Genomic DNA, 23,015 nt, shown 5'->3' with positions numbered 1-23,015 from the left:
TAAAATTGCCTTTAAACCTAAAGTAATAGATCTTCCTATCAAGTATCAGACATGACAGTTGAAGGGGATCGTAGAATTTTATACTTAGAATAGACCTAAAGGATAATCATTTAGCCCGTGAAAGTCTCCGAGAGATATTAAGTGACTTGCCTAAAATAGTGAGAATTGGAGTTCCATTTAGGAGCCCGGTTTTTTGTCAATTTTAGCACTTGCTCCTACGGGCCAGCTTAGTTTGGATTAGGGCCAATACTGTTTGCAAAATAGGATGGGAATTATGTGTAAAAGCCAGCCAGCTTTGTGGGAATATGGAGTCGGAGAGAAATCAGCTCTCACTATTACCCTTGAGCCACTTCATGGACGCCACCTTTCTATGCCTCTCACAACTTTAGCTTGATACTATCCTACGGGCTGCTACAAAACACAGAGGATGGACGGGAGTTTCCCAGAAGTCTCTCCTTCAGTCGTCTTCATTTCCCAGAGTGCCCCGGCTTTGCTCCATCATCACGTGATAAGGGTGGGTTAACCTGAAAGCCCTAGAGTAAGGAACTAAGCATGCGCGATCTCGCGCGAGTTGGGGCGTGTCTCCTCGCGAGAGGATCCCGGGGCCGGCTCCCTCCCCGTCCGCCTCTCGCGAGGAGGTGGAGGAGGAGGAGGAGGAGGCGCCGCTGCGGCCGCCGCCGCCGCCGCCGCCGCCGCCAACACCACCAACGCCAACGGGGCTTTCCCGCTTGCTCCCGATGGAGTTTGAGGCCGCGGAGCCGCAGCCAAACCGTGCCCCGGGGAGAGGAGGCGCCTTCGTCGCCGACCCCCGTCACCGCCGTCGCCCCGGGGCTCCCCGGAGCGGCCCGTAGCGACCCCGCCCGGGCCCTCAGGTAGGGCGGACGGGCGGGAACCGGGGCCTGGGCCCGTGGGGGGGCCGTGAGGGGGCGCCCTGAGAGGACGTCTGTGCCTGACAGCGTCTGGGGCCCGCGGGGCAGCCTGCGATCTTCTCCACAGGCTTCTCCCTGCTGGCTCCCGCAGCCACCTCCGTCTCCTCAGCTGGTGGACTGCAGCCGGAGGGGCCAGGCACCAGCCACTCTTCCCTCCCCTCGCCCCGCCCAGGCGGGAAGCTGTGGCCTGCAGAGAGGGGCACCCGGAGGCAGGGTCCCTCGGAGCGCTAGAAAGCACGTCTGTTCTCTCTCCCTTTAACGTTTTCTTTTTCCCCTGATATCCTTCCTTCTCTCCCTCCCCCCTTTTCCCCTCCCCTTTCTTTTCTCTCCTCCCCCTTCTTACTTCTTCCCCTCCCGTTTTCCCTTCCCTTCCCCACCTCTCCCTTCCCCGTCTTTCTTCCCCTCCTCCTGCACCCCCTCCCATGTCTGCTAGTGTTCCTTTTTCCTCTCCTCCCTTCCTTCTCTCTCACCCTCTCCATTTGTACTCTCCTTCCCCCTTTTCTCCCAGTCATTCAACATTTATTCCCCTTTTCCCCTCCTTACCCTATCTTTTCCCCTTCCCCATTCCCTTTTGTCTTTTTCCTTTTTTTCTTGTTAAAAAAAGCCACCAAGAAAACAGTGTAGGTATGATTATGAAATTAACAGGATTACGATGTTTTAGAGTTTGAATGGAGTTAGACATCATCAATTCTGACTGTTACTTCTTTTGAGGTCCAGGTACGGGGTGGAATCTGAGTTCTACATGAGTAGAAGACCCTTCGTAACACTCACACACCTGTCTTTTTGAATAACAGCCTCTGTATTTGACCCAACCCAAACAATGCCCCTTGGTGCCATGTGAAGGGGTCTCAGCAGTAGGAGGAGAGAGGATTGGCTCCAGAATGGCCCTGGGGATGTGACCAGGATAATTGAATGAAAGAGAGCCAGGGAATGTATTTATTGGTGTGTTTGTGTGTTCTGTTTTTTCCCCCTCCTTGTGGGAAAGCCTCTTGGGGCAACTCTTCCACCATCTTAGAGGAATGGTGTAAAGCATCGTTGTTTTACAGGCATTTAAAGCAGGACTGGGCATCATGATACAGAATGCATTGGGGGGAATTGTATCTACTTGTCTGCCTTAGCATTAAGGAATGGAAAAGGTTATGATGTGTCCTTTCACTTTTAGTTTCGATAATAAAGCAGTGTGACACAAACAGAAAAGGTACAGGAATAAAAATATATCTAAAATGTAGTATTTGTTATATGGAGTATGCCTAACCTGAATTCTCACCTCTCTCTCATGGGCATTTTACTAATACATATTAGAGTTCTTTCCTGGTTCACATTTGGAAGCTATCGTATCACATTAAATTTAACCTCTTCTTCTCCTCCTATCCCCATATTATGATTTACCTAGATTTTATGCCTTTTAACATTAATATATCAAATTCTGTGTTGATATTTGGGTAAATCACTAGAATAAAAAATGTTACAAAATTAAATTTCTGTTATATTTAGAAAAAAAATGGTTGTTTTCAATTATTTTGAAGACCATCCTTTTCAGGATCACTTGCACTAGAATCCTTTAGCTGCTGATCAAATGGCTTTGTATTAATTGGACAATTTCCTTACTTGATTGCCTACTTTTTATTTTCCTATATTTACCACTTTAAAAAACATTTTGATGGATTTTTTTTGATAGTATCTTTTCAAATTTACTTTTTAATTTTAAAGACCTTAGAAATTTGTACTGTGGTTTAGCATTTTAGAGTGTTATGGTTCTAGCAGAATTCCAAACAATATTCTTTCATTGTATTAGCTAGATGCATGTATTTTTTTCCAGATTTGAGAAATTAAGCAAACATTAAAGTAGAATAAAGTCTGCTGAAGAAAAAAATGAATTATACTGTATCCATTTCACTGTTAATGTTATCAGTAACCTCTTCTTAATTGTCCTTATTATGTCTTTATAATTACATGAGAGGCTTTCTTACAGAGTAACTTTTGCACACTCATAAGACATTTCCAGCACATAAAGTAAAGTTGCTTTTGAACCTTCTCTTACAGACTTATAGAGACTTCAGAGCATGGCCACTTATCCAAGAAATAAATTATATCATTAAAAATGGAGAAATGAAATGAAAACAAGCTTATTGACAACAGCATCTTGTTGAAAATTAGCCTAATGTCATTAGAGGGAGGAAGAACTTGACTTTCTCTTGTTAGGATAAATATACATAGCAAAAATGATAAGATGAAATAAATACAACTGTGCCATCTAAAGGGGATGTGTTTTCATTTTTAGTCCTTATAACTGCTGAAGGATCTTGAATTTTATTGGGAGTGGTAGCTATAATAAACAGGAAAGAGGATTTGTGTTTTAGAAAATATTGAAAGTTTAATCTGAAATTCATTAAGTAATTGATTTAAACTCCAAAGTGACATGAGTGTTAATAGCTGAACTACAGAAAAATTCTTCAAAATGATATACTTGCTCCTTTTCTCCCTTAAAATCTTTCATACAATTTAGAGTATCAATTTAGAGCTCTTAGATTATTTCCTTTGTTTCTGAGTTAGTGGCTGAAATTGCAGTCAAGATGATTTAAATCCATTTAAAATTCCTAACTGTGAATTTTAAGGCATCTGAGAAGTATTATGTTATGTTTGCAATAATGTTGAACTTCCAAGGCAGAAGAATCAAGTTTTAAATCTCAGGATCAATAATTGCTGTGCAGCTCTGGCTAAACCATTTAATCTCTGTGCCTAATTTTCCTCATCTCTAAAATGGTGGTAATAGTACTTATACTAAGAGATTGTCTAACATAATGAATAGAATATTACCTGGGAGTCAGGAAGACATTTAACTTCTGAATAGTCTAGACAACTCTCTGAATTGTCGAAAGTTTATGGATCTGCAATGGTGGAGAGAATATTCTTGCCTGCGGTTCCTTAAACCATTGAAATTATATGGCTGAATCATCTTCCCCAACTTCTCCTCCCCAAATTTCACCATTATCTCTCTCACAGGAATATTATTAGGAAACTTCTTTTTTAAACTTAAAACCACTATTCATTATAAATAATACCCTTCTGTACTTAAATTCCATTGTAAGCCATCCATGCTTTTTCGTCCCGATTTTTTTGGGGGGTCTGTTGTTTCTATAAATCCTCTAATGTCCTGGTAGTCTTGTTTTGGTTCTTTTGATATTTCCTTTGTATCTCTGAAGTTACTTGGACTGTCTATCTATAATTTCTTGCTAAATGACCTGCCTACTTCCTTTTCAAGGTTCATACAGGTAGGATCATAGCTTTTATAAATAGATGAGAGTTAAGAGATTATCCAGTTGGTTCCTCGCCATTCCTCTTAAGGAAATTGAGGTTCAGAAAGGTAAATGACTTGCCCAAGGTGATACTGGTAAGAAAGAATATGCAAATGTTAGGTGATACCTTATTTGTAAAAACCTAAGGTACACTTTTGAGACAGATTTAATCGGCCGACTAGTTTACATGTAATAGCTGAATTTCAATATGGTTTTTGTATTGTAGATTATTTATCTTCACATAAAATAGTGGGTTAGGAATTTTTGCTGGTAGAATCCTAAACTTTTTTCTACAGTTAGTATGAAATAAAATATAACAGTGAACTGTTCTGGTGAACAGATTATGCTTTGCTTGTAACAGAAAGTAAAATTTCTTAAATGTATAACATTTTTTCCTTTTAAACAGTTTTTTCACCTTTCTATCATATTTGTGAAGGTAACTGGTAACTTTTCTGCAGTTTTTCATATCAACAAATGACAAAGAGGGGCTTATAACTTAAAAATAAAATTCCTCAAGGTTATGTTCATTCAAAAAAAATTTAAATGCTTACTGTATGCATAACTCTCTGTTAGGCACCAGAAGAGCAGTATGTCTAATTTGGATTCTTAAAGTGCCCTATTTAATAGCTGCCCTATAATTTTAGTAACTATAATTTTACTTAATGAAAATTAATTTTAAATATTTTGCTTAGTGCTTTGAATGATTGAAATATACAATTTTTTTCTTAGATTTTTATTATAGTTGGAAAAGTTTTGTTTTGTTTTTAATTATCTATTTCTCTGCAAACCACATTGTTTTCATAGTATTTAAGTTAGAATTTTACAAACCCAAAGTTAGTTTACCGTGTTTCAGTCTAAGGAGTTTATGTGTTCACAGCTCTCTAGTACGTAGTTTAAGTGCTTTTTTCCCCAGAAATTTCAAGATTAATTTTTTTTTAATCCTTTTTGTGTTATGTAAAAAAAAAGCACAATTTACATTTAGGATTTTAAAAAATACTCCTCTCTTAAATAGATTAAAAGTCAATTTATGCTGCAACACCAATTGGGGATATATTCAGTGATATGAGCATCCTCTGATATTTGGGTTGAAGAGCTGCCCCATTATTTTCATGTCTTTCAAGTTATTTGGAAGAGTGATGTGTTGATTATGTTGCTACCCTGAAAATATTTAACAAATGAAGTAGTCATTGTGAATCTGAGGGGACTTTATACCTCTGCCTTTAATAAACACATTAGGCATAAGTAAGTATATAGCGTCATTCAGAGTTGATTCAGTCTGTCTGAAAGTAAATCTACCCGAAGTTTCTCATAAATAAATTTTTTCTTTTATTTTGTAATGGCATTTATTTAAATTCATGTGGAAATTGAATTATTTACATATTCTATTTTAAGACTTTTTAATGTGTTTCAGAAGACTTGCAAATAAATGCCATCAACTTTATTTTTTATCCATTTGTTAATTCTTCAGAATTAACAATTTGAGGTGTTTTGGGATGCCGAAAATTTTTAAATTTTATTATTTAGCTGACTTCAAGTTTAAATTATTTCCCCAGAAATTTAAGCTTTTCACAAATGGTGATTGTCTTCGTAAAATAAAAGAGCTGAAAGATTATTTTAGATGAATTTCCACTAATTTAATTGACATCGAAAATTTGCCTACCGAATTAGAATTTCTGAACAGGTAGCTGTAAAAAAAGAATGCATGAATTATTTTAGTGGTCCAATTTGAGTGAATTATAGTACTCCATAGCAGATTTAAGGGAAAAATATGACTGTAAAACAAATGATCTCTTTTCCTTTAATAGCATTGAAACATTTTTCAGGCTATAGGTACCAATGAGTTCACATAGTTTGTTAAAATCAAGTATAAAAGTTGGTCAGATTTATTTGTAATATTGGAAGTTAAACTAACTTTTTAAAATTAATTTAAAAAAAATCTTCTTAGCCATGGCTGTGGCATTGTGAATCTGGGGGGGGTTGTATAAATCTGCCTACAAAGATCTGGGAATTTATTTTAGAGTAAATTTGTGGAACTACCTTACACACTTTTATATTTAGGAATTTCGTTTTACACAAAACATTTGGAATTTGAAGCACAACAAATAGGAATAGAATTTTCCCTTTGAATTTTTTGGGAGGATTTTGTTGTTGTTAGATAATTTACCTTCAAGCTCTGATGGTGATTTTTAAAACCTTTAATTGCTGTGGTTGGTGCTTAAGTATCAGCCAGGAAACAGTTCAATGAACATAGTATCAGATGCATAATTTTCCTAAATTTTTAGCACTCAGAAAACCACCTATCAAATTTACATAAGTACTTTTTAATTGTCCTAGATTTGAGTTAGGAAATATTTGTAATATGTAATCTTCTACTATTAAGTTGGAGATAGTGACACTAATGATAATTTCATGTTCTTAGATATGGATTATTTGGAGTTAGCAAAGTCCTTTGCTATATTATTTCTTGAGTCTTCATACTATTGTCATAAGCTCATAGGATCTAGATTACAAGGAAACATACAGATGATTTACTTTTATTTCCCAAAATTTTCTAGTTCTTGTATGCCTTTCTAATTTCAAATTTCATAAATGGACACTCCAACCTTATATAATATAGTAGTTGTTGGCATTCTTAGCATCTGTTGATTGGGAAAATACGTAAAAGCTAGTCATTTCCTTAGTCCTTTTAATTAATTTGTTAGTTACAACAGTATCTACACACATTTGAAAAACAGTTTTAGCTAGGTTGGAGTGATGCTCACCTGTAATCCTTTCTGCTAGGCAGGCTGAGGCCTGCAGATCTCTTGAGCCAGAGAGTTCTGAGCTGCAGTGAGCTAGGATGATCAAGTTTCTGCACTAAATCCGTGGTCTGCCCTTGGAAGGAAACGAGGAGGGAAATTCATCAGCTTGCTTAGAGGTTGGAATCTAAGCAGGTCAAAGATCTTGTAATGATCAGTAGTGGGATCATCTGTGACTAGTCTCTGTACTTGAGGTTGGCTGAGATAGGGATACCCAGTCTCAAAAAAATAGTAATAGATTTATGGGTCAGCCATTTAAGTTTACAGAAGTTTGGTTACTTTATTATGCCAAATCATTTTGCCAATTGTATTGGAGCTAAATAAAGATTAAAAAAAAAGCTTTGATGTGTTTATGGATTTAGGGATTCTTTTCATTCACCCTGTGACTCTTAAAGGATCTTAGAACCCTAGATTAGGTACCACTGATACAGTTTAAACACATTTTACAGATGAGGAAACTGAGATCCAGAGAAGTCAAGTGATTTGCCTGAGGTCACATAGGTGGCAAACGTGACTCCAAATTCAGTGACCTTCCCAAAGAGATGATAAAGATTTGCAACCTTTTTTTTGGAAACAAACAAAAAAAAAGCACTGCAGCAAACTTCCTCCTAGATTTAGAAATTATAAGTATAATTAGTAATACCTTTTTTTGTACTGTTTAGGTATTTTATTTCTACAGAGAATATCTTTTCTCTATTGACTTTGTTCATGTTAACATTTAAAACCATGCAGCATTATTAACACAGCTTACACATATCTGTTCATTTTGTTTTATGTCAGCATAGGAAAGAAAGTTTTACTAGTTACTATTGTTATGATTTTGGATCTGTCTAACCTTTTCTAGAACTTAATTTCCTTTTCTGTAAAGTGAGGGTGTTAGATCAGATTTGTTGTTGTTGTTAGATTATGGGGCCTTTGTTCATTTAAGCTCTAAATCTTTCATCTTTTGATCATGTGCTATGTTATCCTTGGAGGCATATTACATAATTGCATCTTTTTTTTTTGTTATCAATCAAATCAATGGATAAGCATTTATTAAGTGCCATCTATGTGCCAGTCTTGCCTATAGATCTGCTCAAGTACACCTTTCAGATATCTAAATTCAATAGTTATCCCCTTCTTCCTGTATTATGTGAAGGAAGTGTAATAGTAATCAAGAGACCTGAATTCTAAGATTGGCTCTGTGACTAACCAGCTTTATAATCTTGAGCAAGTAGCCTCAAATACCCTAGGATTCTGTTTCCTTATCTGTGATGTAGACTAAGATCCCTTACAAATCTGAAAATCTGTGAGTAGATAGATATATGCACATTTCTCTTTTTTTGCATGCAATTTGTCTGAGGTAGATATTAGTAGAAGCAACTAGAATGTAAGCTCGCTGGTAGGATAGGATAAATGTCTTTTCTAAGTTTTATATCTTACTCCTCTTTCCTTCTCATATTCCTGTCTCCCAACGGTACATATTCATTCTGTGCTTATTGAGTTGAATTCTATTTTAAGATGAAATGTTACTCTTTAATTCCTCAGTTTTAAAATTCAGAATTAATGTGACCATAGGGATACAAATAGTGTAAGGCATAAACTTGGGGTTTATGGAAAAACCTGTACTTCATGCCTATAAGAAAAAAAATCTCTTACCAATAGCTAAAATTAAAATTACCTACAAAATCTCCAAATTAGGTAAATTGCTTCAGTTTAAACCATTTCAGGAAAAATGAACCCTTAACATAAAAATGCCAGATATATGAAGTAAACTAAATCTGGTATTGTAGTTTTGGGCTTTTACTATTGCTAAAACATTAATTTTAGTTTGGGGAATATTCTGTCAATATGCTTTCAGATCATAGCTGGGCATAGTAACACTAAAATGTTTAAAAATTACTTGTGATTTAAAAATATATTTAACTGTTTACTATAGTTTGTTACTGTTTTTATTTTTTTCAGTTGTATCGAGTCACTGAAGCAACATCCCAGACTTTTAAAATTTTAAAAGTAATGGGGGAAGTTATTTGTTTGGTATATTTTATCTGGCTTTTACTAAATTCTCTCTACGTTTATGAATATTTGATTGGAAAAGTATCCCTTTCAGTTTTTTTTTACATAAGATCTGGCTTTCAAGAGACTAGAAAGAAACAAGATCTACTTAAACTTTGGTCATTGTCAGTTTAAGTTTATTGTCATGACATTCATATCTTGTATTAGTTTACAAAGAATGATTGTTATATAATTTTGTTTTCAGGCAAGATTTTTGAAGTTTTACTGTCATTCAGTTTCACTTTATGTCGGTAATTGTGTGGCAATTAAGCATGAGACCTTATGTTGTCTTAATTAAATTATTAAATATCAAAAAAAATAAAATGTGCTTAGTGTTTTAGCTTATATAGCAAATCAAAATTGGCTTTAATATTTATAGTATTAATTATGAAGATAAGAAAATAATCTTTTTGTTGTTGTTGTTTTCTGTTCCCTTCTAGCTAACATAACACTACACAGTGAAATAATGGTCTGCTAGACTGCTAAACAAGCATCCAGTTTCCACAATGCCTGTGCAGGCTGCTCAGTGGACAGAATTCCTGTCCTGTCCAATCTGCTATAATGAATTTGATGAGAATGTGCACAAGCCCATCAGTTTAGGTTGTTCACACACCGTCTGCAAGACCTGCTTAAATAAACTTCACCGAAAAGCATGCCCTTTTGACCAGACAGCCATCAACACAGACATTGATGTGCTTCCTGTAAATTTTGCACTTCTCCAATTAGTTGGAGCCCAGGTAAGATGTAAAGTTGTGCTGATTATTTGCTTCAGCCTTTCATGAGAAGTAGCATAAAAATATTGGACGTCCAGTTAAGATAGATTTGTATTTAAATGTGCCTTCATTTTCTTGACTTTGTGATACTGAACACCCATTATCATAAAGCCTCAGTCTGCTCATCTCCTCCTTCCGTGGGGATAATGATACTTGTTCTATATACCTCACACAGCTGTTGTGACAAACGAACTTTGTAAATAATAAAGCACTATGAAAATGTTAATTATTATGTGTTCAGTAACTTTTAGTTTAGAGGAAAAGCAGATTTGTAAATTTGAAATTCATAGAAAACATTAGCATTGAATCAGTTTTGTGGAAAAAGCCTCTCCCCTCTGGTTCTTAATTTTCTTATTTATAAAATAAATGAGTTGGATTAGATTATCTGTAGCTCATTTACAGCTGTTGACACTATGATTTGATTGTATTTTTAGAATTATATTTTATGCAAGGCAAGATTATGATTGTATAAATAGCTGGATTTATTGAAGCTGTATTTATGAGAAGTTTCCCTTTTTAGGTACCAGACCATCAGACAGTAAAATTAAGTAATCTAGGAGAGAATAAGCACTATGAAGTTGCAAAGAAATGTGTTGAGGATTTGGCACTCTACTTAAAACCACTAAGTGGAGGAAAGGGTAAGTTTCTTAAAAAACTATGTCTCTGTTGGTGGGTAGGATTTGATGGGAAATTATCAACCTTGGAAAACTTAGCTTTGATACCCTATTGTGTAGCAGTGAAAGTCTTGAAATAGATTTTACAGAAGATCCAATTGCCTTTTTTGATTGAGAACCTAGAATATTATTTTATTTATTTTTTTATTTTATGGAATTTATGGGAGGATTTAAACAGGTATCATATAGGCTGGGCAGGTATGGAAGGCCTGCTTCATTGCAGGAATTATTCATATTGGTGAGAATTCAGATCCATCAAAGCAGACCCCAAAGCAGACAATAGTAGAAATATTCATATTCTTCAGTTAAACTAGTTCTGTTTATTTATAATTCTTAGGATATAAATCTTAACAAATCTTTTCAAGGAGTCCTTTCTTGTGTTTCTTTGAACTTATATTTCTTTGCTTAATAAGTCTCCAGCCTTTACTAGCCATTCATGTAACTATGCAAGGCATTTAATCCTTGACCCTTTGTTTCTTCATCTCTAAAATATAATGTGGATAATAATATGTTTACTATTTGTTTTGAGGAAAGCATTTCACAAACTTCCAAATATGAGCCACTATCATTGTCTTTGTTATCTTGTTAATGAGATATATTCTTAACATTTGAGAAATACAAGAGAAGTATGAAATGTGATCCTTTACACAAGGAATTTAAAAGTCCTCTGGTTTGTTATATTGCTTTTAGATAAAATGATGTGATAGGTCCCAGATGACACATGTCTTGCTTTTAAATGTAAAGCTACCATTAGTAACCAATAACTGACAACAAACTGCCAGGTGTACTGTATTGTCTTTTTATGTATGATTGTTAAAGGAGTTGAGCTGGTCATGCAGTAAAAGTGAAGGATAACAGATGGATAGTCTTGAGTGTTGCCTTGTTATCTATGAAATATTAAAAAGCTAGAGGAACATCTCCAGTGTGTGGGGTAGATTCCATATGGAAGATACATGGAAGGTAGAGCACTTGGAATGTGAAGACTTGGATAAGTTTACATTGGAGAGAGGATCCACATTAATGAGATTACTAATCTATCAAAGTGTCTGTTATTAATGGAGCTAGAACACATTCTTTAGTCTAAATGTAATAAAATATCACTTGACCATTATATGCATACCAGAATCTAAGTTACCTTGATGAACTTAAAGGGTACAACAGTGTCCAAGCTATCAAAAAGCAGATAATTAGTCTTAAGCAAAGCATATACCATGATAGGGTTGAATAGCATCAAATTGGGGATCTCAAGATTTGGGTTCAAAATCCAGACTCTGACACTGATAATGTGTGACTTTGGTCAAATTTCTTCCTTCCCAAGCATAAAATCTATGTTAGTAAAATGAAAAGTTTGGACTAGTTGGATTTTAAGGTTTCTTTAGGCTCTAAATCTTGGATAACCATCTCTAAGAGTTTAACAGTAGTACTATTGTGGGATGTGAGTGAGAAACTAACTCAGATTATAGCTTAATTAGTGAAGTAAATAATGGAACATATTTTTAAAAAAATCTTCAACTCATCTTTACTTTTAAAAACTTAGGTCTTTTGGTTTCTGTGTTTTGAAAGGTGTTGCTAGTTTGAATCAGAGTGCACTGAGCCGTCCAATGCAAAGGAAACTGGTGACTCTTGTAAATTGTCAGCTTGTGGAAGAAGAAGGTCGTGTAAGAGCTATGCGAGCAGCACGATCACTTGGTGAAAGAACTGTAACTGAACTGATTTTACAACACCAGAACCCTCAGCAGTTGTCTGCCAATCTGTGGGCTGCTGTCAGGGCTCGGGGATGCCAGTTCTTAGGACCAGGTAAAAGTTAAAACACTTTCTTCTTGGGGAACACAATTACTAATAGCTTTAGAGATGAATACCTTCTTTAATAATTTTCAACTTTGCCAAGAGAAATCAAGTTACTTTCTGATGTTCTTGTTCAGTGCAAAATAGTTCTAAAGAATTTCTGTAATGCATTGTCAAATCATATTTGATAAAATTTATAAATCTAGTTCCCTTTATTCACCACTTGTTTTAAAATTGACAATTATTTTAAGCAGTTTGTCTGCCAAAAATTTTGTAATGATGTAGTTTTATGAATTTCCTCCTTTCTCATTTTCATTCTTACAGATTCATGGGTTTTGTTGTAATTTTTGAAGATAGTGAATATTTCATTTTATAATGGGAAGCCTAAGGATAATTGAGAGAAGACTTTTGTATGTGAATGCATCTTTCCATTTACGGCTTGTTAGGATGAAATGTGTAGCTTATGTAGAATTTAAGAAAGAAGACAGTGTCTTGATACTTTATTCCACTTTCATTTAAGTAGAAATTGAGACTAAATACATTTCTTTCTATAATAAGAACCAGTCTTGGAGTCAAGAAAACATGACTTCAAATCCTGCTTTATGACACATACTAGCCATTTGATCCTGTGAAAGTTAATTAACCTCTTAGGGACTCACTCAACTCTCTAAGACTAATTACAGAGAAAATGTCAGTCTGAATTGGTTGTAGGGTCTTTCCACCGTAGGAGTTACCTATTGTGATGAAATTATGGGTCTGGATTTAGGACACATTTGCTCTACATTATAAGTTGTATCTTTTCCATAATATTTTCCATAATAATTTCAGATTTAATCCATAAGATTAAGCTGTAAAGCAGCTAGGTGGTGCAATGGATAGAGTGCTGGGTCTGGCGTCAAGAAGACCTGAGTTCATAGTGTTTCAGACACTAGCTGTGTGACCTTGTGCAAGTCATCGAACCCTGGTTACCTCAGTTTCCTCATCTGTTAAAATTGCTGAAAAAGGAAATAGCAGAATACTTAAGTATTTCTGCCAAGAAAACCCCAAATGGAGTCATGAAGAATTGGACACAGCTGAAACTACTGAATGACAAATTATAGGAAAAGAGACTTTTCCTTACTGAAATGACATTTCTTGGCATTTAAAAAAAGTCTTTACCATTGCTTGCTTTCTGAGGTTTTTATTTCCCATTAATATCCAGGTACTTGGGCTACTTAATAAAGAATGAATGATATGTGCTTCTTTTTACTTTTGATCTTTTACATGAATTGTATGATTATGATATCTTGCCATATTAAATAATAGCATTTTGAGTAATGCATTGTCACAGACCCTGTACTGGAACCTAATGTGCTGGTCATGACAAATACAAGATTACAGAGTTCTTCAATTAAAATTGCTTTTATGTTTATGACTTGTTTCCAGCTATGCAAGAAGAGGCCTTAAAGTTAGTATTGTTGGCCCTAGAAGATGGTTCTGCTCTCTCAAGGAAAGTTTTGGTACTTTTTGTTGTCCAAAGACTGGAACCAAGATTTCCTCAGGCATCAAAAACTAGTATTGGTCATGTCGTGCAGCTACTGTATCGTGCTTCTTGTTTTAAGGTATGACTCTTAAGTTAAGAATAGTTGTTTATGTTTATTGTTTTGTTAATCTTAAACAAAAATTGCCAAACATTAAAAATGAATTATGTAAACAGAGAAAAATTAAGCTTTCTTTAAAAGAAAGATCACAAACTTTTTTTTATTAGTGCTTATATTATGTATCTCTGTCAACTCAACTTTCTCTGCCCATCCATGCTTCCACTCTCCCTACAGCCCTCTCCAGTGCCCCAGAAAACTATCCAGTACTGTGATTGCTTCTGACAATGTTTTATGCTAGTTCTGTACCTTTTTATAGTGATCTCTATTTTATCAACTATCTTCTAGGAACTTTTTTGGTTTTTTGATCACTCCTAGCGTGACTCCTTTTAGTGATTTTTTTCATTTGCATTTTTATAGTCAGTGTGCCTATCATTTTCTTGATTGTATATATTATTGTCTTGCTTCCTAAGCCTGCTTTCTCTTGGATGGTGCTCTCTTTTGAATCAGTATTTATTGGAGTTTATAACTATATGCCAAAAGTATTTAATATTTCCCCATTAATAAGGCATTCAATATGCCCATTGTATTCATTGTGCAGTTGAAGGTGTGGTTCCTTAGGAAATGATCAGAACACCAAAGAACCTCCTATGACTATTGTGATAAACCAGGAGATTACATTATGTGTTATTATTTCAATATGTGTGGGGATTTTTCCCAGTAAGGTTTATCCAGAATTATCCTGTCGACTTCTTTAAATCATAAAATTTTGTACATCTCCTGTGCTTCTGTCATAATATATTACAGAAATTTTCTTTTAAGTTTTAATTGATGTCTTTTGTTTTTTACATGTTCATTTCTTCTATTTTCCTTCCCTTTCCTCCTCCCAGAGAGCAATCTTATTAAACAAAGAATATTTTTAAAGGAAATAAAAGAAAAAACACCAGCAAAATCAATCTAGACATTGAAAAAGTCTAGAAGTATTCAATGTTTCACATGCATGAACCTCCCACTTCTGCAGAGTAATTGGAGGAAGTGCCTTTTCTTACTTTTTGGAGAAATATTTGTTCTTTGTAGTTTTGCAGTATTGCTTTTAGTTTTGTTTTTTTTTTCTATTTACATCATCATTTGGCATATTTTTAAGTGTTTTTATTGTTTTTTAAATATTACCATAATTTTCTCTAGTTAGCCTACCCATCTCTTTTCCCCTCCCAGAGAGCCATTTCATAGGGCCAGTGGTGCAGTGGACAAAGCACCAGTGCGCAGGAGTCAGGAGGACATGAGTTCAAATCTTCCCTCAGACACTTGACACTCACTAGCCATGTGACCTTGGGCAAGTCTCTTAATCCCAATTGCCTCATCCTGGGTCATCTCCAGTCATCTTGATGAGTATCTGGTCACTGGATTCAGATGGCTCTGGAGAAGTGAGGCTGGTGACCTGCGCAGCCCTCCCTTACTCAAAACAAAGTCAAGTGTAAGTCATGTCATTATTTCTCTGATGGCATGGTTTTCTTTGAAAATGAAGGATGAACACATGCACAGTACTTCTGAAAAATTAAAAAGAGGGGGAAAAAAATCAGCATAACTGCTACATCGAAAAAGTCTGGAAATATGTGCCACATTTGTGGATCTCTTACCTTTAAAGACAGAGGAGTGAGGTAGAGCTCTCTGTTATTTGGAGATGTTTGCTCTTCACAATTTTGCAATGTTCATTTCAAATTTTTTTTTTTGATGGTTCCTTTCCACTTAAATGTTGTTGTCATTGTGTGCATTGTTTTTCTGGGCTCTGCTTACTTTATTTTTGTTGTTACTTCACTCAGTTCATGTAGAAATTCCATATTTTTCTGCATTCATCACATTCATCCTTTTTTAGAATGTAGTAATATCCCATTATATTTACATACTACAATTTTTTTAGCCATTCAGCTGATAAGACATTTATTTTACTTCCAATTCTTCACCATCATGAAAAGTGCTGTTCTAAGGATTTTGTTATATACGAGGACTTTGTTTCATTAGTTGCCTTCTTGGGGTATAAGCCTGGTGATGGAATCTCTGGGTCAGAGGTTATGGACGTTTTAGTTACTTAATTTAGAAAATTTAAATTGCTTTCCAAAATGGTTGTATCAATTCACAATATCAACTACTGTACCTGTCTTCCCATAATCCCTTCAACAGTGACTTGTTTCTTATTCTTTTGTTATTGTGTATTATGTGCTGTAACTATTCTGTGCTTAAGCTTGCATGTCATACCCTCTGCCACACTGTAAATGGCACAAGGATAGGGACCAGTACCTAGTATAATGATTTATATATAGTACGTTCTCAATAATTTCTGGTTGAATGAATTGAATCAGTGAATATGAATGAACTCATCACTCAACTGAAATTGCTCTCTTGGAAATTACCAATGATCTTTTTTCCCCTAATTATGGTTTCTCCCACCTATACCCTGTGCCCCTTGTCCCCGACCCTGGGGAAAAATACAAAACTCTTGTAAATAGATAGACTTGATGAAGCAAAGTGAATTCCTACTTTGGCCACGTCCAAAAATGTGAGTCTTAATTTTGCATATTTGTTTATCAGTTTTCTGTTGTGATGTCAGCAGCATTCTTCATCAGCATTTGTTATTCAGTACTCTGGAGTAATTGTTGATCATTGCATTGGTTAAAATTCTTTAGTCATTTAGAATCGTTCTTTTTTACAGTTAATATTATGATATAAGTTCTCCTGATTCCTCTCATTTTGTATGTCATCATATAAATCTCTCCCAGTTTATTTGGAATCATCTCTTTTTCTTATGGCATCTCATTTCCTACATAAAGGGTGCTCATAAATTGGGAAATGACCGAACAAATTATGGTATATGAATATAATATTATCGTACAATTATCCCTTAATTGCTGTATCTGATATATTTTTCCTTAGTCCTCATTCTTCTTGACCTCTCTTGATTTGACACTACTGACTTTCCTCTCTTCTTAAGATATCTTCCACCTCCGGTTTTCTATGATACTATTGTCTCCCACCAGTTGGACTGTTCCTTCTCAATTTCCTTTTCTGTCTTATCTATATCATGTCCTCTAACTTTGGATATTCCCCAAGGTTCTCTCCTAGGCTTTCTTCATCTTCTGTATTCTTTCTCTGAGTAACCGTATCAACTCCTATGTAAGATATATCTTTATCTAAATCTTATATGTGTGTGTATGTGTGTACACACATTTATATGTATTATATCACATATATAATATATCAATATATAATATTCACATATAATGAAGATATACATATGTATATATCTATTTTCTCTCTATATATGCATCTCTTTCTATTTCTGCTTTCTTCCTTGACTTCTGCCCTATATCACCAATTGGACATTTCAAATTGGACTTCCCAGGGACTTCTTAAATGTAAATTCTCCAAAACTCAACTTTTCCCCAAAACCTACCTGTCATCCAAACTTCACTATTAATGTTGAAGGCATTATTGTTCTTGTAGTCTTCCAGGGTCAAAATTTTTCTGGTCTGTTCACTCTCCCTCATCCGACATATACAGTTAGTTGTCAAATCATACTGTTTCAGTGTTCCTAATATCTCTTGCATCTGACTTCTTTTCACCTAGCTGTGGGCCTAGTTCAGGTCTTCATCATCCGTTACCTAGATTTTTATAGTACCTTCCTAATTGGTCTCCCTGGCTTAAATCTCTTTCTACTCCAATCTATCCTATGCAGTTTTGCCAAAGTAATTTTCCTTAAATGAAGATCTGATTACTTACATACAGTGTACCATATCCCATCTCCTTTTCTTTGTACTGTCTGTCCCACTTGCCCAGAATGTACTTTTTTCCTATCACCATATTCTTTCATAGTCTCCCTCTCTTCCTTAAAAATGTAGCGTAAGCACCATATTCTGCTTTTCTTGATGCCTCATCACTGCATCGTCTTTCTCCAAATAACTTCTGTTTAACTACTATGTACAAATTTGTATTTATTCACTTTATATTTATGCTATATGTATTCATATATATGCTTGTCTCCCCATTAGAATATAGAGATTGTTTCATTCTGTCTAGCACATAGTAGATGCTTAATCAATAGTTAGTGATTGATTCTAAAATTTTACTATCATTATAATTGAACTTAATTTCATAATAATTTATTAAGTAATTATTCACAGTATGAAAGCCAATATTCTTATCAAGATTCTGGGTTCAGGTTTTCTCTTTGAAGCATATTATTTACATAACCCTGGGCAACTTAACTTCAACTTTTAGTGCACCAGGCAACTCTCTAAGACATTATGTTGCAGAACTGTTGCTGATCTGCAATGATAATATAGTAGTTCATTTAATATTTGATAATCAGTATATTGATATTTGTATTGAAATATTGATAAGTAATATCATTAAAATCATGGGTCTGCTCCAAGAGTATAAATGTGGAAGGCAAGTATATTAAGAAATTCTAACGAACCAGACTGAAGTATATTACACTGAACTAAAAGGTTAATGTGCTAATAATCTCTGTATAATCTTTAGAAAAGTAGATAGCATCATCTAGAAATCTGCAAGATTTTAATTGAAAATGTGAGCCATAATTATCTCATTTGAGTCATAAAGTAATCAAATCTCAACCAACTGTTGTTTTCTTAGCAAACAAATCCTTACAAAAATGAATATAATTATAAATTTTTAGCTTTGCAGAATAGGCCATATGCACAAAGGTTTGTTTTATATGGAGTTGTGTGATGCTCCATCACCTCTGGTGGTAAGACATTTCATGTTGAGTTCTGTGTTACCATAAATATGTATCTTTGTATTGTTTCAGTCAGGTTTTCCTCCCCCTTATTAGAGCAAAAGCAGTTGGTGCTAGTTTCTAAAATTTCCAGGGAATTAGTCCAGGCAACTTTTTGACCCATTCTAAAAGGATGGAATTTTTTGTTCTTTTTGTTTTTTTTTTTTTACAATTTTTTAGGTCACAAAAAGGGATGAGGATTCTTCTCTGATGCAACTAAAGGAAGAATTTAGAAGTTATGAGGCTTTGCGAAGGGAGCATGATGCCCAGATAGTTCATATTGCTATGGAAGCAGGGCTTCGTATATCACCAGAACAGTGGTCTTCACTTCTCTATGGTGATTTGGCACATAAATCACATATGCAGTCCATCATTGATAAGGTTTGTGAAGTGAGAGCTACTGTTTTTTTTCTTAGATATAGGGAATAAAAATTTAAAAATTCAGCTTGCAGCATGAATTTGAACTATTTGAAAAGGTATTTATATAATTATATTAGAACCTTATAAAAAGTAATTTTGAAAGTTCACATTTTTCTCATAGTCTGGATCTGGATTCAATCAAGTCCCTGTTTTGCTATTTACCTACTTACCTAGATGTAGATTGTTAACAATTCATTTTATTCCTTTGAAAACCCAGCTTCCTTATCTGTAAAATGGGGATAATACTGGTTCCAACTACCTCACTGGGTTATCATGAGAAAAATACTTTTAAACTTGAAAGCACTGTGGAAATGTGGGTTATGAGTTTTCAGAGTGTCTCATGATGAAGTTTCATAGGGCAGATTCTGAGATGGGAATTAAATTCATCACTGATAATCATTCTGTGAAATCTGAAGACACATGAAAAAGAAAAGAAGAGAAATAATTTGAATATAATAGTTATTAATATCAAGTTGAATGGCTTATTGTCTTCATTTTTTCAGCTTCAGTCTCCAGAATCCTTTGCAAAGAGTGTCCAGGAATTGACAATTGTTTTGCAGCGTACAGGTGATCCAGCAAATCTAAACCGATTGAGGCCTCACTTGGAGCTTTTAGCAAACATAGATCCTAATCCAGGTATGTGAAGCAAAGCCTAATTGTTTGTAAGTTTTGATCTTACCCTTTTCCATAAACTTTTTATAAAAATGTCACTAAAGCAGAATGTGGCTCACATTTTTTCTGATGTTGCCTTATTTTAGATGCTGTCTCACCAACTTGGGAGCAGCTGGAAAATGCAATGGTTGCTGTCAAGACTGTAGTGCATGGACTTGTAGACTTTATTCAGAACTATAGTCGTAAAGGCCATGAGACACCACAGGTGAGAGTGATATGTATATTTCTGACTGCTTTATCTGACAGTTTCTAAGTGGATAATGAGACAGCAAAGTGGCAGAGTGGATAGAGTGCCAGGCCTGGAATCAGTAAGACCCATCCTTTTTGGTTCAAATTTGGCCTCAGACACTTACTAGCTGTGTGACCCTGTTTCCCTCAGTTTCCTCATCTGTAAAATGAACTGGAGAAGGAAATGGTAAACCACTCTAATGTCTCTGCCAAGGAAACCCCAATTGAGTTCATGAAGACTGAAAAATGACTGAACCAACAACAAATGTTAATGTTGAATCAGTAAGACGTGTCCCTAATAAGAGTATGTGACATGACTCCCTCTTGGCCTTTTCTTCCTTCCTGAATATACTTTGTTCACCAGTGGTGTAAATAAATGACACATGTGAAATGAATGCGCTTCACTTTCCTGATGTTTTGAAAGTAATTGAGAAGAAATGAATATCTAGTTTGAGTCATTTTCTTGTTTTAAAATACATTTTTTTTATATCACCTAAATTTCCCTCTTTATTTTCCCCCTCTCCAGAGAACCATAAGAGAAAAAAAGAGAAAAGAGGAAAAAAAGCTTAGTTTTTTTGGTAATTTTGCAGCACTTATTTTCCGTTTGTGATTGTTCTTTCCAGTTATATTGTTGTAGTCATTGCATCAGTTTTACATTGCATCAGTTTGTTTCCTTTAATGCTTCTCATTATTTATTGTCTCTTATAGCACAGTACTAGTCTGTTGTATTCATGTACCAAAATTTGTTTAGCCATTTCCCAAATGATGGACATTTACTTGTTCTAGTTTTTCCTTCCATAAAAATTGCTGCTATAAATATTTTGGGGTAAATGGAGCCTTTTTATTATTGACCTCCTTGGTGTATATGCCTCTAGCATTGGAGTCTTGGGGTTAAAGAATATAGACATTTTGGAAACTTGATTTGCATGATTCTGAGTTCCATTGTAGAATGGTTTTTACTCATTTGCAGCTCCATCAGCAGTGTATCAGTGTTCCTGCCTTTCCACAAACCTATAACATTGATGATTCCTGGATCTGAAGTAAAACCTCAGGGTGGTTTTGATTTTCATTGCTGATATTATTGATTTGAAACATTCTTTTGTATAATTGGTAAGAGTTTGCAGTTCTTTTGAGAACTGTATATTCTTATCCTTTGCTACTTTATTGGGGCATAGCTTTTAGTTTGAATTAATTATGAGTTAATGGTATAAGATGTTAGTCTAGGCCTAATTTCTACAAGATTGCTTGCCTTCCAGTTTTCCCAGCAGTTTTTTTCAAAAAGGGAGTTCTTTTCTTAGTAATTTATGCTGAATAAAATAAATCTGATGTTTATTGAACACTGGATTAGTAGCTCCATTATTTCTTTTTCTGTGTTTTCTGGTTTGTTCCATTGATCTACTTTTCTATTTTTTAACCAGTACCAAAGGGTTTTGATGTTTGCTTCTTCATAGGCTTTGCTGTTTCAAAGAAAGTGATGCCTAATTTTTAAAAGAAATCTTAAGTGGGTAAGAATAATGGCTTTAAAAAATAATTCAAGTAGTGTTTTTTATAGTAGCAAAAAACTGGAAATAAAGATGCCAATTGATAGGAGTTTGGCTCTACAAATTGTGGTTCACGAATGTAAAAATTGCTGTAATAACTCCCTGTTCTGTTAGAAACATTGAATATGACAACTGTAGAGAAGCATGGGAATACAGGAATTGATGCAGATTGAAGAATCAGGAAAAATACATATAATGACTATAATATAAATGGAAAGAACAAAAACTTTTTTTGTTGAATTGGTGTTGTCATTATGGTTATTTCTTCTCCTTGCACAAATCACAATCCATTTATTTTACGGAAGTATCTATTCAATTCTAGAGAACTTGTCCATTTAAAAAAAAAATCTACTTTTGGTCACTCCATTTAGTTTGTCTCTTATCCCCCATTCACACTATGTGACCTGTCCTTTTTTTCCTTCCATTTTTATGCTTCCTTGATGTTTTTTTGTGGTACATACAAGTCATCATTTTATTTTATGCTTCAACTCCTTACATCTTTTCATATGTGATTTTTTTCCTTTTGGTTTCCCTCCAATTTTGATTTGATGTCTTTTTGTTCACATTCTGCTACCATTCTCTTTTCTTTCTATGCCATCCTTCACAGAACTACCAGAATAATCTCCCTAATACACAAATCTATCAGTGATGTTACAGAAATACAGAATGTAATATGTTTGAGTGTATCCAAGTTTCCTTCTATTCCAACCATAAGTGACCAAAAAAATCTCTTAACAAATCATCATCCAGCCTCTGCTTACAGAACTGCAGTGAGAGTGAAACCATTACTTCCAGAGGTAGCCTATTCTCTTTTTTTCAAAGCTTGATTTGTTAAGGCATTTTTTCTTACGCTGAGCTTAATACAACTACAGTTTCTTCCCGTTGCTCCTAGTTCTGCTCAGTAGAGCGAAGCCAAACAAATTTGGTTCCTTTTTCTACAGCATTGCCTTTCACATACTGTCTAAATACTGACTGTTATGTTCCCTTTAAATAATCTCTTCTTCAGTCTAAACATCCATAGTTCATTCAGATCCTTATGTGGTAATAATAATAATAGCTAATGTTTATATAGCTTTTACTATATGCCAAGACACTATACTAAGAGCTTTAAAATTACTATCTCTTTTGATCTTCACAGCAATCCTTAGAGGTAGGGGCTGTTATTATCATCCCCATTTTACAGATGAGGAAACTGAGACAGTCATTTAATGACTTCCCCATATTTACACAGCTAGTAGACATCCAGTGCCAGATTTGAACTCACATCTTCTTGATTCCAGGTTCAGCACTCTATGCACTGCTATCCAAATAAACTCAGGCTCATCTATATCTTAACTAACATCTGATTCCTATATATAAGCTTCAGCAGGGCAGCATAAATCTTGGGACTTGTTCTGAACAGACTAATATCCTATTACATTTTTTTGGCCGCTATTTTACACTGTTTTCTGATATTGAGCTTACAGACCATTCAAACCACTGCAGGATCAGTTTTC

The 23,015-nt window shown here is 34.9% G+C and overlaps 1 protein-coding gene and 1 non-coding gene across 3 annotated transcripts in view; both read left to right on the top strand.

Annotated features, from left to right (window-relative positions):
- Positions 1 to 601: 601 nt before the first annotated feature.
- Positions 602 to 23,015, top strand: part of RC3H2 (ring finger and CCCH-type domains 2) — a 60,709-nt gene continuing 38,295 nt past the window's right edge. For both annotated transcript variants that reach the window (XM_072631847.1, XM_072631846.1), the window contains exons 1-8: positions 602 to 872; positions 9,498 to 9,794; positions 10,351 to 10,468; positions 12,068 to 12,301; positions 13,715 to 13,890; positions 18,839 to 19,039; positions 19,582 to 19,714; positions 19,837 to 19,955. In XM_072631847.1, coding sequence (XP_072487948.1) covers positions 9,564 to 9,794; positions 10,351 to 10,468; positions 12,068 to 12,301; positions 13,715 to 13,890; positions 18,839 to 19,039; positions 19,582 to 19,714; positions 19,837 to 19,955 — 1,212 coding nt within the window. In that variant the 5' untranslated portion in view covers positions 602 to 872; positions 9,498 to 9,563. The remainder of the gene's footprint in view (positions 873 to 9,497; positions 9,795 to 10,350; positions 10,469 to 12,067; positions 12,302 to 13,714; positions 13,891 to 18,838; positions 19,040 to 19,581; positions 19,715 to 19,836; positions 19,956 to 23,015) is intronic.
- Positions 19,397 to 19,508, top strand: LOC140521880 (small nucleolar RNA SNORD90). Its single transcript, XR_011973158.1, has one exon. It is a non-coding gene; the product is annotated as a small nucleolar RNA SNORD90 (small nucleolar RNA).

The sequence above is a fragment of the Notamacropus eugenii genome, chromosome 1, assembly GCF_028372415.1.
Source record: "Notamacropus eugenii isolate mMacEug1 chromosome 1, mMacEug1.pri_v2, whole genome shotgun sequence".
Taxonomy (NCBI): domain Eukaryota; kingdom Metazoa; phylum Chordata; class Mammalia; order Diprotodontia; family Macropodidae; genus Notamacropus; species Notamacropus eugenii.
Note: the sequence above shows the minus strand (reverse complement) of the source record. Positions and strands in the feature narration are given on the sequence as shown.